Here is a 17,070-nt window from a genome sequence, read left to right on the forward strand (position 1 = left end):
AGCGGGGGCGGGCCAGCGCATGCGCAGCGTGACGAGCGCGCCCGAGCGCGGGAAGCGGCTCTGCGCGAGCGCTTGCTCTTCTCCTTTCTTCAGTCACCGAGGCTCGGTCACCTGGGTGAGGCTTCCCTCCCGCTGTCCGCGCCCACCGAGGAGAAGCGGGTCCCCTTCCTGGCTTATTATCTGACAGACCCTGCGATGTATCCTGCTGGTCCACTTGGGTGGCGGAAACTGGGCTGTGGAGAGCGTGCCCGGGAAGAGACTAACCTCTCTTCTTGCCCTTCAGCCTCCCGCTTCCCTCTCTTTTAAAATAATATTAGTTTTTATAAAACATTTTCAGGTAGGTAAAGGAAAAGATGCCAGCCACACAGAAGCCGATGAGATATGGACATACAGAGGGACACACGGATGTCTGTTTTGATGATTCTGGGAGGTAAGGTTTTTTGAGAAACGAAAAATGTTTCAGATGTTAATATTAAAACATTTATTCTCATACGTCATATATGCAGTCAGCCGAAATTGACTCAGGCAGACAGAGAGGAATAACGTTGAGATCTAAAATGGCACACATTTTCTTAGATTTATTGTTTGATTCGGACCGTCATGGTAGTTTTAGTATATATTTTTTAAAAAGCTAAAGTCTTCCAGAAGAGTTGGAAAATGCGAGTTCCCCCTTACCCCCATGTTTTCCTTCTCTGCCTCTCACATTAATTTTGTCAGATCACTAGATACTGCCTATTTGTCAAATTCCGTGCCCTTCTATTTTGTATCATATCCTCCCTTGGCTATAATGATGCTATTTCCATTTTTGCTGTTGTTTTTAACTTTCCGACAGCATTTTTTTAAAACTTTCTTTCTTCTGCTTGATTTTTTTTTTTTTTTTTTTTTTTTTTTAAAAAAAAAAAGATGACCGGTAAGGGGATCTTAACCCTTGACTTGGTGTTGTCAGCACCACGCTCAGCCAATGAGCTAACCGGCCATCCCTATATGGGATCTGAACCTGGGGCCTTGGTGTTATCAGCACCGCACTCTCCCGAGTGAGCCACCGGCCGGCCCTTCTGCTTAATTCTTAATCTGTGATATTTTCCTAGGATTATTCTGGTCTCTTTTATCTTTCTAAATCCCATTCTTATGCAGTCCAATTATATGGCTTCTGCTGTCACTGCTATGTTGATCTGTATACTCTGCCAGAGGCTAGAGATACAATATTGCAAACAAGGCACAATCTTTTCCTTCATTGACCTTAAGGTCTTTTTGGATTGATAGGCATTGAGCACAAGCTAATCAGAAAAATAACTACATTTAGAAATACTAAGTGATATATGCAATGATAAGTGAATATGAGGGGAAACTGATGTAGTTCAAGGAGGCAGGCAAGGCTTCTCTGAGGAAGTGTTTTTTGAGATGAGATCTGAAGATTGGGTAGGCACTAAGAAGTATAAAGAGATAGGTGGTGGTGATAGTGGTCTGGTGATACTGGCGTTCTTAGCAGAGGGAACACTGTGTAAAGGCCCAGTGGGGGCAGGGACCATGGTATGCTCAAAGAACTGAAAGAAAGCTCGCTATGCTAAAATGTAGAGTGATGCAGAGTGTTTTAGTCCATTTTGTGTTGCTATAACACAAATACCTGAGACTGGGTAATTTATAAAGAAGAGAAGTTTATTTGGCTTACGATTCTGGGACAGCTGCATCTGGCACGGGCCTCAGGCTGCTTCTACTCATGGCGGAAAAACAGCAGGCAGGTACAAGCAGATCACATGGCAAGAGGAAGCAAGAGAGAGAGAGAGGAGGTGCCAGGGTCCTATAAACAAGCAGCTCTCGCGGGAACTAATAGAGCAAGAATTCACTCATTACTCCGCCCTCCCCCAGGGAGAGCATTAATCCATTCATAACGGATCCACCCCTATGACTCAATCAGTTTCCAACACTGCCACATTGGGGATCCAATTTCCGCATGAGTTTTGGAGGGGACAACCCATCCAAACTCCATCACAGAGATTGATGAAAGATTAATCTGTGAAGGTAGGCAGTGGGTGCCCTATCCAAGGCCTTCTGGACTTTATTAAGGAATCTTGTTTTTATCCTAAAAGAGATGGGAAGGTATTAAAATTTGAAGCAGAGAGGAGATGTGGTTGGACTCTCATTTTGAGCAGGAGTGGATGCAGAGAGACTATTAGGAGTTATCTGTATTAGTTTGGTTGAGTGTGATGGAAGCTTGGACTAGAGTAGACATGGGTGTGGAGAAAAGAGGATGCATTCAGGACATATTTAAAATGTAAAGTCAACAGGATGGATCATATATTAAGGATAAAGAGGTGTCAGGGGTAACATCTGTGTTTCTGGATGATCCAGTTGAGGAAGTGAGTCTGCTGTTTTCAGGTATCAGAGACACTTAAAGAGGAGCATATTTTAGAGGTGGAGCAGTGGGTGGAGATTATGAGTTTGCATTGGGACATGGTTTGTGTAGGATTTCTTTGAGGTAATTCAACTAGAGATGTAAAGTACATAGTTAGATAAATGGGTCTCAAGCTCAGAGAAAAATGTGAGGTAGAGATAGAAATACACATCTTTAGCTGATGCCTCCTTGAGTTCAGAATTGAGGTCCTGGCTAGGAATCTAAATGTGGGAGTTGTTGATATGTAGATGGTATTTAATGCTGTGAACTTGGATGAAATCATCTAGGGAGAGAGAATGTAGATGAGAAAAGAGGTCCAAGGGCTGGGCCCTGGGTCACTCCAAAATATTTGGAGATCAAGTTAGAGGAGGATTTAGCCAAGGAGACTAAGAGAACCAAGAGACAAGAAAGATGTTTAGAAGCCAGATGAAGTAAATGCTTTAAGGAGGAGAAAATAATAAGCTACGTCAAGTGTTCCTGGTGGGGCAAGTTGAAGATTGAGAATTCACCATTAGATTTAGCAGTATGCAGGCTGTTGATGATCTGGAGCAAGTTTTATAGAGTGGTAAAAAAAAAAAAAAAAAAAAAAAAAAAAGTGAAAGCTTTGTTGAAGTGGATTCAAGAGAATGGAAGGGAAGGAATTGGAGTTAGTGAGGATGACACTCCCACAGAATGAGGTAGTTAGATGAGAAAGTTGGGTCAGGAAAAATTTTGTTTTTTTTAAGGTGAGAGAGATTACAGCATATATATGAGTGGAGATGATCCAACAGAGAGGGATAGGTTGATGTTGTAGTAGAAAGAGGAGGAATTGCTAGAGTTATGTCCTTTAGAAAGTGAGAAGGGCTAGGATCTAGAACACAAGGGGGAAAGATTGGTTAAAGATTGGAGCATGGTCAAATTTATAAGTGGAGGAAAGGTGCATCTAGGAGGGATAGAGAGAACATGTAGACAATTTCTGCAGGTTGCTTCTGTTTTCTGAGTGAAATTGGAAGCAATGTATTAGTAGACAGTGGGGAAGGAGGTAGACATTTGAAGAAAGAGGAGTAGGTATGAGATGGATGGTTAGAAGTGAGGGCAAGTTGGGTGGACTAGGGAAATGTAGTTGGATTGCTGGGTATCACTAAGGGTGCACTTCAGGTGGTAATGAATTTACAGTGAGATCAGATAACCTGGTTGTATGTTCTTCTTCAACCTTATATTGCTCTGGGAATGCAAACTAAATAATAGGCAGAGAGTTGGATTTGACAAGGATTGGAGTTTTGCCAGGTAAGTATGACAAAGTGATAGAGGGCCAGGGGGTTGAGTTTGATGCAAAAGACTGATGTTAATGACTGACTATGGAATCTAAGCCATATAAAGAGGTATGTGAAAATTTGAAGGGAGTGAGAGACAGTGTAAAGGTAGTTTTAATGGATTGTGAGTCCTAATAGAATAAAAAAACTATTGGAATTAGGATGCTAAGGGGGGGTCTAAGGGAAAAAGATAAGTGATTATGATGGTTGAAGTTGAGATTATGAAGCAGTTGCAATGTTGGTAAAGACAAAGTCTAGGCTATAACTACGGAGTCTGAAGTAGAGGAAAAGATCGTTAGAGAGGCTAGAATATCAGAAGGTTTCATCTACTTGGATATTGAAAATACCAAAAATTATGATAGGAATAGTGTTGTTGGAGAGAGAATAACAATGAGCCAAGTGCTAAAATGCTTAGGAAACATGGGGGATTTCTCTTTAGGAATCTGTACCTGGCAGTTTTAAGGGTTTTTTGTTGTTGTTGTTTTTAAAGTGAGAGTAGGGTGTGGTAAAGGAATGGAAATGGTAATGAAGTACCAAGAATGCCCACCTCAAGAACCAGAGGGGTGTAGAAAAGAAATCAGCCACCCACTTAAGAGGGCTGAAGAGGAAACAGTGAACTCAGAGGGATGATCAGAAAAAAAGCTGACGATATAGAGATTTTGCTGGTGCCTGACCATGATCTCATGAGACTCTGGAAGGATTAGGGAGGGGTGGCCAGCTTGGGAACAAACAATGCTCTGTGAGGTTGGAAAGTCCAGGTGGTAAGACATGCCTTGGTAATCATTGGCTCCTTGTAGTTATGTCATAAAGAGGATGAAGGCATGATTGATTAGTCATAATGCTCAGAAATTTACAGTGGATTTTTTAATTTATCATGTAAATCAGGATACTGCTGAGAATGAGAAGGGGATTTAAAAAGAATTAAAATTTTATATTTTTTGGAATATTTATTGACTAGCAAATTATTTTCTTTTGGTAGATCTATAGAATATTTCTAATAAAAATATTTCAAAACTTTTTTTCTAAGATACATGTTTGTGACATAAAAATATTTAAATATTTCTTTACATTTATTATCTAAACATTAAATGTGTAATCTAAACAACAAATAGAATAATCATTCTTGGTACAAATTCATGTATTTTAATCAGGTTTTTAGTGGGTCTCTTCCATGGTATTGCTGATATTTTTCTGAAAAATATATTTTTTTCAATATAGTGTTATTGTTATTTTTCTCATAAAATTGGCTGCAGTCTTCTTCCTAGTTGCATTTATGCTGAAAAAATTTGAAGTAAGATCTTCAGTTAATTCTTTTCTTTAGACTATAACATTTTTCAATGAGAAAATACTCTCTTTAGGTTCTAACGTGCTTGGCAAGCTCAGAGCAAATTCTAGTGACTGAAAGAATAACAATTTTAAAAAATTTGTTTTAGGGCCAACCCCGTGGCGCACTCGGGAGAGTGCGGCTCTGGGAGCGCAGCTGCGCTCCCGCCGCGGGGCCGCGGGTTCGGATCCTATATAGCGATGGCCGGTGCGCTCACAGCGCTCACTGGCTGAGCGTGGTGCGGCCAGTCTCAAAAAGGACAAAAAAAAAAAAATTTTTGTTTTAATTGAAATGGGTATTTCAGCCTCAATATTTTTTACCAGTTCTGTCTTTTTATCTACATTCAGAGTATCTTTCTTCAATAATAAGATCTTCAGTATTTTTAAAGACAAAGCTCATCAAATTGTCTATGATTCTTTTGAATGTTTCACAGATGTTAAGCCTACTGTGTTTCATTTCATAGAACGTAAATTTATCCAATTAAAAATAGGAGTTCCATCAAAAGATTCTTTCCACAAGTCAAGATATTGCAAAGTGCAGATAGAGTATTTCAAAATTAAATCATTCGCCATTTCAGTTTTTTATGTACAGTTTGTTCAACTCTTATTTGCTTTTGTAGGGATAAATTTCAGTGTCTTCCTGTGCATAAGCTTCATTTTCATTAATTGCATTTCACTAAGAGCTTCAAAGTCTTCAGCTGAATGCTTTGATTAAAGATTTACTGTTTTTTTGGTTTTTTTTTTTTGTCTTTTTCCGTGTCCGGCAACGGATCGCAACCCTCAGTGTCGCCCCCGTACCGGACCAGGACCGGCAACGGGATCGCAACCCTCGGTGTTGCTCCCGCGCCTCGCTCAGCCAGTGAGCGGGAACTGGTCTGTATGTGGGATCCGAACCCTCGACGGGAGCGCCACCGTGCTCCCAAGCGGCGCACTATAGCAGTGTGCCACCGGGCCGGCCCTAAAGATTTGCTGTTTTGAACTAAATGCAATTTGGATTGAGAGGACTTGTTTCTAATAATAATGATAATAATACCATTGTTGTAGGATGCTTAGATTGTTTTATCAAATTATTCTTCAAAGGCTCACAGATTTTGAAAATCTAATGGATAATGGACAGTGGAGAAAGAAAGCATGTCCTGCAGTGCTAGTACAGGGTATTTTCATATATTTGACATCAGTTTGATACAAAAATTTTGTTGTTTGGTTATTCTGGATATAAATAAGATTATATGAAAATTTGACAAGTATGGCTGCTTTTTTGATTAGTACATTATCACAACTCTTTTGAGCACAATTATGAATTATAATTTCAATTCCAAGTTCTTTTGTGTTTCATAGATTTCTTAATATAGTAAGAACATTGTTTTTTCTGCAATGTTGTGCTCTACCAGTTTTTTGTTTTGTTTTGTTTTGATTTATAAAGAAATGAAATTTATTTCTTATAGTTTGGAGGCTGGGAAGTCCAAGGTTCCAACAGGCACCTCTGGTGAGGGCCTTCTTGGTGGGAGCTCTCTACAGAGTCCTGTGGTGACACAGGCAATCACGTGGCAAGAGCCAGAGCGTTCTACCAAACTTTGTATTTGTGCTACTGTAAAAATTAAGATTTTTATCTCTAGCATTGAACTTTTCATATGAATTTAGATAGAATTCCCAATAATGTTAGATGCTTCACTTTCAACAGAATGAACTTCCAGAAGATTTATTTTGTTTAGATGAATTGAAAGGAAAACTAAACCTTTATTGGAATTAATCTGACTGATTTTCTATTTAAAACCCCTGATGACATTGATATAAACCCAATATCATTTGACTGTTTGAGAAGTTATTTTGCTAATGGAGACAACACATTAATAGTCATTTTACTTTTCATACTTGCACTAGAAAACTTGGATGCACTAGAAAACTTGGATGCACTAGAAAACTTGGAATGAAAAATGAGCAAAATTAGTTTAGAACAACTGACATTTGTTTTAATGCTGCACTGACCAATACAGTAGCCACTGCCCACATGTGGCTATTTAGATTTAAATTAATTAAAATTAACTAAATTAAAAATTCAGTTTCTGACTGACAGTAGCCACATTTCAATTTTTTAATACCAGATATAGACTGTTTCCATCACCTCAGAAAGTTCTGTTAGACAGCACAGAATTCTTATGAAGAATCATGCTTCACAAGATGTAAACTCACCTTCTGTAGCTGTAGAAGCCCAGTTTTCAGGCATCTTCACAAGATTACTAACTTTTGAAGTAGATACTGATACTTCATAAGGAGTTTTTCATCTTCTCACTTTCCTGTGATTGGTGTTATTGTTACAACCCCATGGTAAATGTTGACTAACATTTTGTTCAAGTTACACTTCAATTATCAACTTTCCTGAGAAGCAAGAATTTAGTATTTAATTTTTTATTAAACATGTACCTGATGTATTTTCGTAGCTCATTGCTACTCAAAGGGTTGTGCATGGCAAAACCCTTTTTGTTTTTTGGCAAAATTCAAAAAACATAGCCAAATAATAAAATTAATAAGTAGTTTAGTTATCGGATATAGTAAGTGACAAAACCACTGTAGAAGGAATGTTCAGGCTACTCTAAAAGCTGTTCCAGGACTGTGTAACTCTTATTTCTTGTCTGTATTTCTGATTAATTCCACTGTATTTCACACTGGCCCCACCAACCGGTACCTGCAACTTTGTACCTTTCCCTCAGTGCACCTGCTGATATATCACATAGTGCATAGGAACAGCAACATGAAATACTTTTCCCATAACCATTGGAGTCTGAAAGAAGAAGCTATCCCTATGGGCTTATGCCTAAATTTATATTAGTTTTTATCAGTGAGTGCCTCACATGTTTTTGAAAGGATATGTTAGTTATGTTGCATCAAGAAAGGGTTGGAAAGGGAGAGATGGGTTGTCACTGGTTGTTTTTCAGATTTAACCACATGTTAGAGTGAGACACATTGCATGTGTATTACACTACTAAACGACCATGGTAGAAGCTGGAAGTGCAAAGGAGAGGTCTGCCAAACCCACCCCAGCCAATTTTGATGCAGGTAATACAAACATGTTTTAAAGTGAACAATTCATGACAAATGTCAAACCAACTGGATGTATAAATCAGGAGTATCCTGGGCAAACTGAACCTATGGTCTTTCTAATTCCTATAAAACAGCATCCAAACTCCCTACTCTGGTAATAAGGTTGTCTTAAACAGCATGAGCACAGTCTTAAACAGCACACGCATGCATGGTCTTCATTTTCCTTCTTATTTCCTGGATTGTCTGCTCCAGGTAAACTCCCCCATTCTTTACTAACTTCGTGTTTTGGTTCGTGTGGTGTCCTCTGTTTGGAACTGCCCTTGTCACCAGTCTCAGCATATCCAATTCTGCTTGTACTTTGACTTCTTAATGTAAATGCCACCCTTCTTATGAACTCTTCTGATTTTCCCAGGTGAGAATTAATCTTTTTCTTTTGAACATCCACAGGTCTTTATATGGCTTCTTTTTTGCCATTTACTGTATGTTATTTTTGTATTTTATTTGCTTTTTTGTATGTATATAGATAGGACACATACTAAATGAATAAAAACACTTGAAAGATGAGACGTTTAAAACAAGTTAAGACAGATATAGATTGCCATTTGAATAATCACCTTTGGATAACTGAATTCGTACACCCATTTATTTTTTCATTCAGCAAACATATACTAACGTTTTTATGTGTCAGAATGCTTGGTGCTGCTGATGCAGTGGTAAGCAAGGTAGATGTGGTTCCTGCTGTGGCAGAGATTACACACTCATCTTTCTTACATTACTATAAATAAATAATTTTATGCCAAGGAAGAATTGTAGAGAGCATTAAACTCACCTTTCATTTTACAGAATAGGAAATAAGCAGTCTTTGCTATTGAGATTTATGTGTATAAAATGAGAAAAAAATTTTGGCTGATAACTTGATTTCTTAAAAAATGATAAATATATAGGTAGCATTTCAAAAAAATTGATATGTGTGAAACTGAGTGACTCTTTAATGTGTGTGTTTCCTTCACAGTTGTATTGTGACTTGTGGAAGTGATGGTGATGTGAGGATTTGGGAAGACTTGGATGATGATGATCCTAAGTCCATTAATGTTGGGGAGAAGGCATATTCATGTGCTTTGAAGGTAGTAAAAACAATTAGATCAGCTGATATGAAATGATACTGGCATGTGGCTTTTATGCTTGGGTGAAAAATATCTTTTATAGAGAAGTACCTTTTTGTTTCTCTTAAGAAATAGTATTCAAAAATGTATAATAATGCCATAACTTGCCCCAAAATTTTAATAGTAAAATCTGAATGGTTTATTAAAGGTCATTAATGGATATTAATGGCAAATCAATTAAAATATATGCAAGAAAATTATACTTTTAAGAAAAATTTAAATGTTCCCTTTTTTCCTTTAACGGAAAACTCAGTGTGTTTTTAGCTCACTGCTATAGTTTGAATATGTTGGAAACTTAATCCCCAACACAAAAGGGTTGAGGTGGGGCCTTATGAGAGGTGATTAGGCCTTGAGGGCTTTGACCTCATGAATGCATTAATGCCATTATCTCAGGAGTGGTTCCTTTATAAAAGGGCAAGTTTGGTCCTATTGCCTTCTCTTTGCCCTTCTTCCATGGGATTACACAGCAAGAAGGCTCTCAACAGATGCTGGCCCCTTGATCTTGGACTTCTCAGCCTCCAGAATTGTGAACTGATAAATTTCTGTTCATTATAAATTACCCAGTGTGTGGTATTCTGTTATAGCAGCACCCAACAGACTAAGACACTCACTAATTCAGATAACTTAAGGAATTGTTCTAGAAAAGAGGAATCTTTAACTTTTTCAGTACATGAAGATGCTTCAAAAAAAGTTCATGGAAAGATTTGTATTATCTCTCATATACATATTTCATATTTTTCTTTTTTTTTTTTTCCTTTTTGTCTTTTTTCGTGTCCGGCAACGGATCGCAACCCTCAGTGTCGCGCCCGTACCAGACGGGGACTGGCAACAGGATTGCAACCCTCGGTGTTGTGCCCGCACCCCGCTCAGCCAGTGAGCCACCGGTCTGTATGTGGGATCCGAACCCTCGGTGGGAGCGCTGCTGCGCTCCCAAGCGGCGCACTGTAGCAGTGCACCACCAGGCCGGCCCTATTTCATATGTTTCAAATCTCTCTTATATACATACTTATATAAGTACTCTCTTATATATACATATTTCATGTGTTTTTAATCTTTTATGTGAGGCAAATATGGGAATGAGATGTAAGTTACCTGGAGAGTGAAGACATGTTTTCAGAAGGACTTTGGAAATTAAGTATCTAAAAACCACTAAGTGTTTTATTTGTGATGAGTTTTAACTTGAATGTATCTGGATTGAAAAAAATCTTTTCACACAATTTGTATTTTTTCCAAACTCAAGCTCATTAAAGTAGATGAGACGGTCTTTAGATACCTTAGTGAAATGATCAACATACATTAAGTGTAAGCTAGATCTCACTAATAAGCAAAGTAGTACAAATTAAACAATTGGGTTTTGTGTTTTTTTCCCTACAAGATTGGCAAGGATGAAAAATATTGCTAATCCCAGAGGTTTTGGAGCATTTGTCATACACAGTTGGTGGAAGTATAAGTAAGAAACTTTTTTAGAGGAAATTGATATCAAAATCAGAATGCACACAGACATTTCTAGCTATTTTCCCTGTGGGAATACACACTTTCAAGTTTATGTGGGCAAGGATACTAATAAAAGGACTGTTTGTTTTAGCAAAAGTTAGAACCAATTGAAGTGTCCCTCAATAGAGAAGTTGATTTATGTATTTTGAGATATATTTAGAGTCATATAATGGAATACTATGCAGCCTCTAAAAAATAGGTTAACTTTATATAACTTTATCTGAAAAGATGTTTACAATAAGTTGAAAGAGAGTGAACTGCAGAGCAGTCTGTATGTGTAGTGTACAGACTATTTTAACACTATGTTTGTTAATATAATAATAATATACATATACATGTACATTCACATGGATATAGAAAAAAGTCAAAAAGACTTAACCCCAAAATGTTAATGGATATTACTTCATAAGAGGGAAACTCACCCTCTGCTCAGGACACTTTCATATTATTATTTTTTTCCTACAGTAATTATGTACTGCTTTTGTATATGAAAAAGACCATAAAGAAGAAAAATGTACAAGTGGTCTTGTGTTAGTTGGCTAGTGCTGCTGTAACAAATTACCACAAACTTGGTGGCTTAAAACAACAGAAAATTATTAATCTCACAGTTCAGAGGGCAAGAAGTCTGAAATGAGGGTGTCAGCAGAGTTGGCTCTTCCCAAGGCTTGGAGAGAGAATCTGTTCCATGCCTGTCTTCTAGGTTCTTCTGGTGGTTCTGGTAATCCTCAGTGTTCCTTTACTTGTTGACACATCAGTCCAGTCTCTGCCATGGATTCTGCATTTTCATTTTACTCTACTCCTAAAAGACATACAGTGATTTTATTGTGAAAACGTAAGGCAACAGTATAGTGGCCAGGCCTTCTGATGCCCTCTTTCCTCATTGAGACTAGCTGTTTTCTCTGAAAAGCTGTTCTGTTTTTATCACAGGTGGGATCCATAAAATACTTTTTGAATATTTTTCTTACCAGAAAGTAAAAGAAAAAACAGCCTAAAAGACTTGCTGGTGAAGGTAGAATTAAGTTTTCTAAAGTCAGCAAATTTTTCTTGCTAATGTATGTTTCAGGAAAGTTGTACATTGAGTGATCTTTTTTCTTTTGGCCTGAACTACATATATAAGGTTTTTAGTTTTTATAGTATTTTTAACTATGGTGAGATTCCCAATTGATTTGGATTTGCTGTGCTAATGTTTCTTACCTTTATTTTTCTTTTAGAATGGAAAATTAGTCACTGCAGTTTCTAACAATACTGTTCAAGTTCACACATTTCCTGAAGGAGTTCCAGATGGTATTCTGACTCGCTTCACTACAAATGCAAATCATGTGGTTTTTAATGGGGATGGCACTAAAATTGCTGCTGGATCTAGGTGAGGCTCTTTAACTCAGAAAAGGAAATAATGTTAAAACAAAAAGACATCACCCCATTCATTTTTTCAGGATAATATCTTCAGGACTCTGTCACTTCATTTTTTTGTTACTTTATTTTAATATTCAAGTCTTTTAGTTAGTAACAGTTTTTGAGGACAAACTGCTTCTTTGTGACTTGAAATATATTGCTTTGCAAACAGCCGATACAGTAAATACTGAAAAAGATTGAGGAAAGGTGATAGCTTGATGCAAAATCTAAAAAGTTATTTTAGGTGGAATCTGGACTGTACAATCAGGATTTTTGCAATTTGCCATGATGCTTGTCTGTCACAGGAAAAAAAATGTAATTGGTTGAGTGGCTGAGGTGGAGTGAAAGTCATAGTACTTTTTAAAATGGTTGTGGCTATAATTATATCAGCAAATAATTGAAGCTTAAGATGTAACTAAAGAAGCCATTTGGGTTTGCATTTTAACGTAATGGGAAATCTTTGACTTGTGTTTTCACCATCTTTATAGAGCAAAATTATAAAAGACAAGTCATTAAATTTGGGTGCCAAATATTACAAATTTTTACAAAGAAATTATATGATTTACTCTTGTGATTTTGAAATATTTAGGTCATAGCTTTTAGGAGAGTCTTTTGTATTGGCATTGACTCACGTGCTTTATTGTTCATAGTGATTTTCTAGTCAAAATTGTGGATGTGATGGATAGTAGCCAACAGAAAACATTTCGAGGACATGATGCTCCTGTTTTAAGTCTTTCCTTTGATCCTAAGGACATATTTCTGGTAATTATTTTCTTTTCTCTTGTGTTTTTCCTGAATATGTTTAGAATTGTAAGAGAATTGACAGGGAATTTCAGCCAGTTGGTAAAAGGCTATTTGATTTACTCAGTTGAATCAATTTCCATACAGAATTATGGCTGTAACTATAGAGAATCTATTGTTTATTCCTTCAGGCATCAGCTAGTTGTGATGGATCTGTCAGAGTGTGGCAAATTTCAGATCAGGTAAACTCATCATTTTGAATTTAAAACTTTTTGCCCATTTCTGTCATATATTGGGTATTACATATTGTGGGGTTTTTTTTGTTTGTTTTTTTGTGGCTGGCTGGTGTGGAGATAGAAACCAGTGACCTTGGTGTTACCAGCATCACACTGTCCCAAGTGAGCTAACTGGCCAGGTCTGGTTGTTACATATTGTATTATTGGGCCAAGATAATAACAGTTTTCTTTATAGTTTGTTTCTTTGAGTAGCATTAAATATTGTTTTTGTGTTCAAATGTCACTATAATCAAATGCAAATTAGTCAAAGACTAATTGCTTTTGTACTCAATTACAAGGGGAATGATAGATTTATATTTCATTTTAAGTTTTGTGAATTAAAGGGGGAGATTCTTCAATCATTGTGTACTTTACAAGATAACTACCATGTACTGGGGCTTGTGTTAGATGTTGGGTATACAAAAATACCATAAGGCATGGGTCACATTGATCTGGAGAGTCACATATACAACTTATTCTTACCTGACCTGATAAAGGTTTTAAAGGAGGTATGAGGGAAGTGCTGTCCGGATTGGCAGAGGGAATAAATAAGTCTCCCAAGGCAATCAGAGACAACTTAGCATTTATAGTGATAATGTGTCTGATGAGAAAAATGTCCCCCACAGATATGCCTTTGCAGCTATAGTTCCTTCCCCTCGTTCTTGAACTATTTAGAAGGACTGACTTTGATACCTTAACATTTTATAGTAGACATTTCAAGTTTTATTTTTATAGGCACTTTAAGATTTTTGTGTGTGTACGTTTATTCCATGAGTATACTGTTTGCTTATTTTACATAGGAAGTACTCTTATGTATTTTAATTATTTGATACTTATACTCTTTATACCCATGAAGGACTTAAAGCAATTTAGGTAAATCAGGTATTATTATAATTAAAGTACATTAAGTTGCTTTTTTTCTGAGATATGTATTCATTTGAAGAAACTGCCTATTAAATGTACTCAATTCTGCATATATTTTTTGGAGAAATTTTCATAAACGGAAATAAATTTTCTTTTTGTAAAAATCAGACATGTGCTATTAGTTGGCCACTGCTACAAAAATGCAATGATATGATAAATGCAAAATCAATCTGCAGACTTGCTTGGCAGCCAAAAAATGGGAAGGTAAGTGGCTTTTATTTTCAACCTTTGTTTTAATTATTTGTTTCATTCCTCATCAACTTTGAATATACGAATAGGTTTTTTAATTGCAGCTGTTTCATTTGGATGATAAATTTTAGAGCCCCAAGCCAAATAATTAATATTGAAATGTTGTAAAAAAACATTTCAACTTTTTAAAGATTCTTTTTGAAGTGTACATTTTTCATGAATGACTTTTTCTTTACGTTCATACTTAATGGAACAACTCTGGAAACATTCTTGTTATGTCCACTCTCACCCCTAGCATTTAACACTTTGGACATATAATTTAACCAGTATAATTAAACAACAGAAAGATATAAGAAATTAGAAAGGAAAAAGGAGAATGTCTATTATTTGCTGGTGAAATGCTTAGATACAAGGAAATCCAAAGAAAATCAACCAGGGAAGAAAACTATAATAAGGAAATTTAGTAAGGTAGCTGGAAGCAAAATTAATACACAAAACCAATAATAAGTCTATATACAAACAGTAGACATTTAGAAAATATTGTGGAAGAAAATAATGCATTTACTGTTAAATCAGAAAAGATAAAGTAATTGGGGATAAATGTACCAAGAATTGTGAAAGATCTATATAAAGAAAACTAATATACTACTGAGGGGGGTAAAAGAAGATGAGGATAAATAGAAAAATATATCCCATTCTTAGAAAGAAATTTTTGATATAAAAATGTCAGTTCTTCCCTAAATTATAGTTTTGACAACATTCTAATATAAAATAGCAATAAGGTATTTGGGAGGACCAAATAGAGCTGATTCTAAAGTCCATGTGGAAAATTAAAAATCTTGGAAAAGAAAAGTGATGAAAAGAGTCTAATCCAATCAGATATTAAGACATATTATAAAGCTATGGGAATTAAAAGTTTGCTACTAATTCATGAATAGACAAATATCTATTAAACAAAAAAAGACACGATATATATGGAATTTAGTGTATAGTAAAGGTGGAGAAAAGGAGATTTAGTAAATGTGTTGGTACAAGCACATGGATACCGAGAGGTGAGAATCATTGAGGACTATCTTGGAGCCTTCCTTTCACATGATTTTTCTCTATATAAAGGTATTTATTCTTTTAGCTTCTCTGTATGCGTGAAATTTTTCAGAAAAGAAGATTAATAAATTTAACCATACAGAAAGTAAACATTTTTGCATGGTAAAAAATATTACAAACTCACAGGGCAAATGACTAACTGGGGAAAAAAATCTTGAAATAATATAATGAAGAGCTAATTTCCTTAATATACAAAAGGTTCTGACAAATTAATAAGAACCCAATTGAAAGATGGCAAAGACATGAGCAGACAACTGTACAGAAAAAGATATACAGATAGCTTTTAAACATGAAAATATATGCAACCTTTTATGCTAAAATGCAAATTGTAATTATAGTGATAGCCTATTTTTTAATTGTCAGAGATGGTCAAGGTTCAAAAGTTCAATTGTATACATGTGGCAGAGGGTTTGGCAGTTTTTATCAGAATAAATGACTAGCAGTACTATCTTCTAGGCATATATCCTATAAGAATATTCATACATATGCACTACAGAGTGTATAAGGAAAATGTTGTGCCACTGTACAGTAAAAGATTGGAAACATCTTAAATTTTCATTTATAGGGAACTGGTTAAATAAATTGTGATATTCCTGAAAGTGATTTTCTTTCCACCTGTTAGAATGAGGTATATGTGTGTGTCTTTGTATGGAATAATCTTCAAGACACATTAAACAAAAAATATCAAGCTGTAGAACAGTAGGTATAGATAGGATGCTAAGAACCCCCGAGTGATAGAAAGTCAAGATTATTATCTCCTTTTATTTATTTATTTATTTATGTGTGTGTGTGTGTGTGTGTGTGTGTGTGTGTGGGTATATATATATATATATACTTATATACAAGGATATTTCAAAAAGTTCTTGGAAAAATAGAATTAAAAGATAATAGAAACCTTTTAATGAACTTTTTGAAGGTACCTTGTTTATGTACATATGCGTTCTTGTATATCTCTGCTTATATTTGCTGTTGGGGAGTATAAATAGGATTTATAGATGGGAGGGAAACTTTCAATATATACCCTTTTGTGTCATGTGAACTTTTAAAAGCATACATTCTACATTAAAGTGATAGTTGAGCTCAAGAGAGTCTAGTATGCATTTTTTCTTTGTTTACGGACCATCAATTTAAAAATTAATAAAATTAGCCTAATTTTACAGTTTTTTAATACTTTGTCTGTTTTTGGCTACTGTATGGTATGGGGATCCAAATCCTTGGCCTTGGTGTTACCAGCACCACACTCTACCAGGTGAATTAATCAGCCGGCCCTAATGATGCTTTTTTTGGGATAAACGTGGAAAGAACATACAGTTTTCATTTTTTCTTCTGATCTATTTTTTTGGAAGAATGGATAAGAAGTTAAAGTTTTCTTTTTTCTTTTTTTTTTAAGATATTCAAAGTATTCTGGCTTTATTTCCTTCTAGCAAATGAGATGACATTTTAAGATCCACAGAACATAGATTCTTTAAGAAGTAGTATTAAAAGTACTAGTAACTACAAGTTCTCCATTTTTCAGTGCAAGCATTAAAGTGATTACTCGTTTTTTGCTTATCAAAATTTTAAATCTTGGGCCGGCCCGTGGCTCACTCGGTAGAGTGCGGTGCTGATGACACCAAGGCCACGGGTTCGGATCCTATATAGGGATGGCCGGTTTGCTCACTGGCTGAGCGTGGTGCTGACAATACCAAGCCAAGGGTTGAGATCCCCTTACCGGTCATCTTTAAAAAAAAAAAAAAAAAAAA

General features: G+C 36.0%; 1 protein-coding gene across 3 annotated transcripts in view; it reads left to right on the forward strand.

Moving 5' to 3' along the window:
* Positions 1 to 353: 353 nt before the first annotated feature.
* WDHD1 (WD repeat and HMG-box DNA binding protein 1) overlaps positions 354 to 17,070 on the forward strand; it is a 67,604-nt gene continuing 50,887 nt past the window's right edge. Inside the window, exons 1-6 of one of the 3 annotated variants that reach the window (XM_008572690.1) lie at positions 354 to 430; positions 9,059 to 9,170; positions 11,915 to 12,066; positions 12,746 to 12,857; positions 13,028 to 13,078; positions 14,144 to 14,239. In XM_008572690.1, the coding sequence (XP_008570912.1) occupies positions 354 to 430; positions 9,059 to 9,170; positions 11,915 to 12,066; positions 12,746 to 12,857; positions 13,028 to 13,078; positions 14,144 to 14,239 (600 nt within the window). Of the gene's footprint in view, positions 431 to 9,058; positions 9,171 to 11,914; positions 12,067 to 12,745; positions 12,858 to 13,027; positions 13,079 to 14,143; positions 14,240 to 17,070 lie in introns of those variants that run through there. The other 2 variants (XM_008572688.1, XM_008572689.1) reach the window with 2 other exon arrangements.

This window comes from Galeopterus variegatus, unplaced genomic scaffold (assembly GCF_000696425.1).
Source record: "Galeopterus variegatus unplaced genomic scaffold, G_variegatus-3.0.2 Scaffold822, whole genome shotgun sequence".
Lineage (NCBI taxonomy): Eukaryota > Metazoa > Chordata > Mammalia > Dermoptera > Cynocephalidae > Galeopterus > Galeopterus variegatus.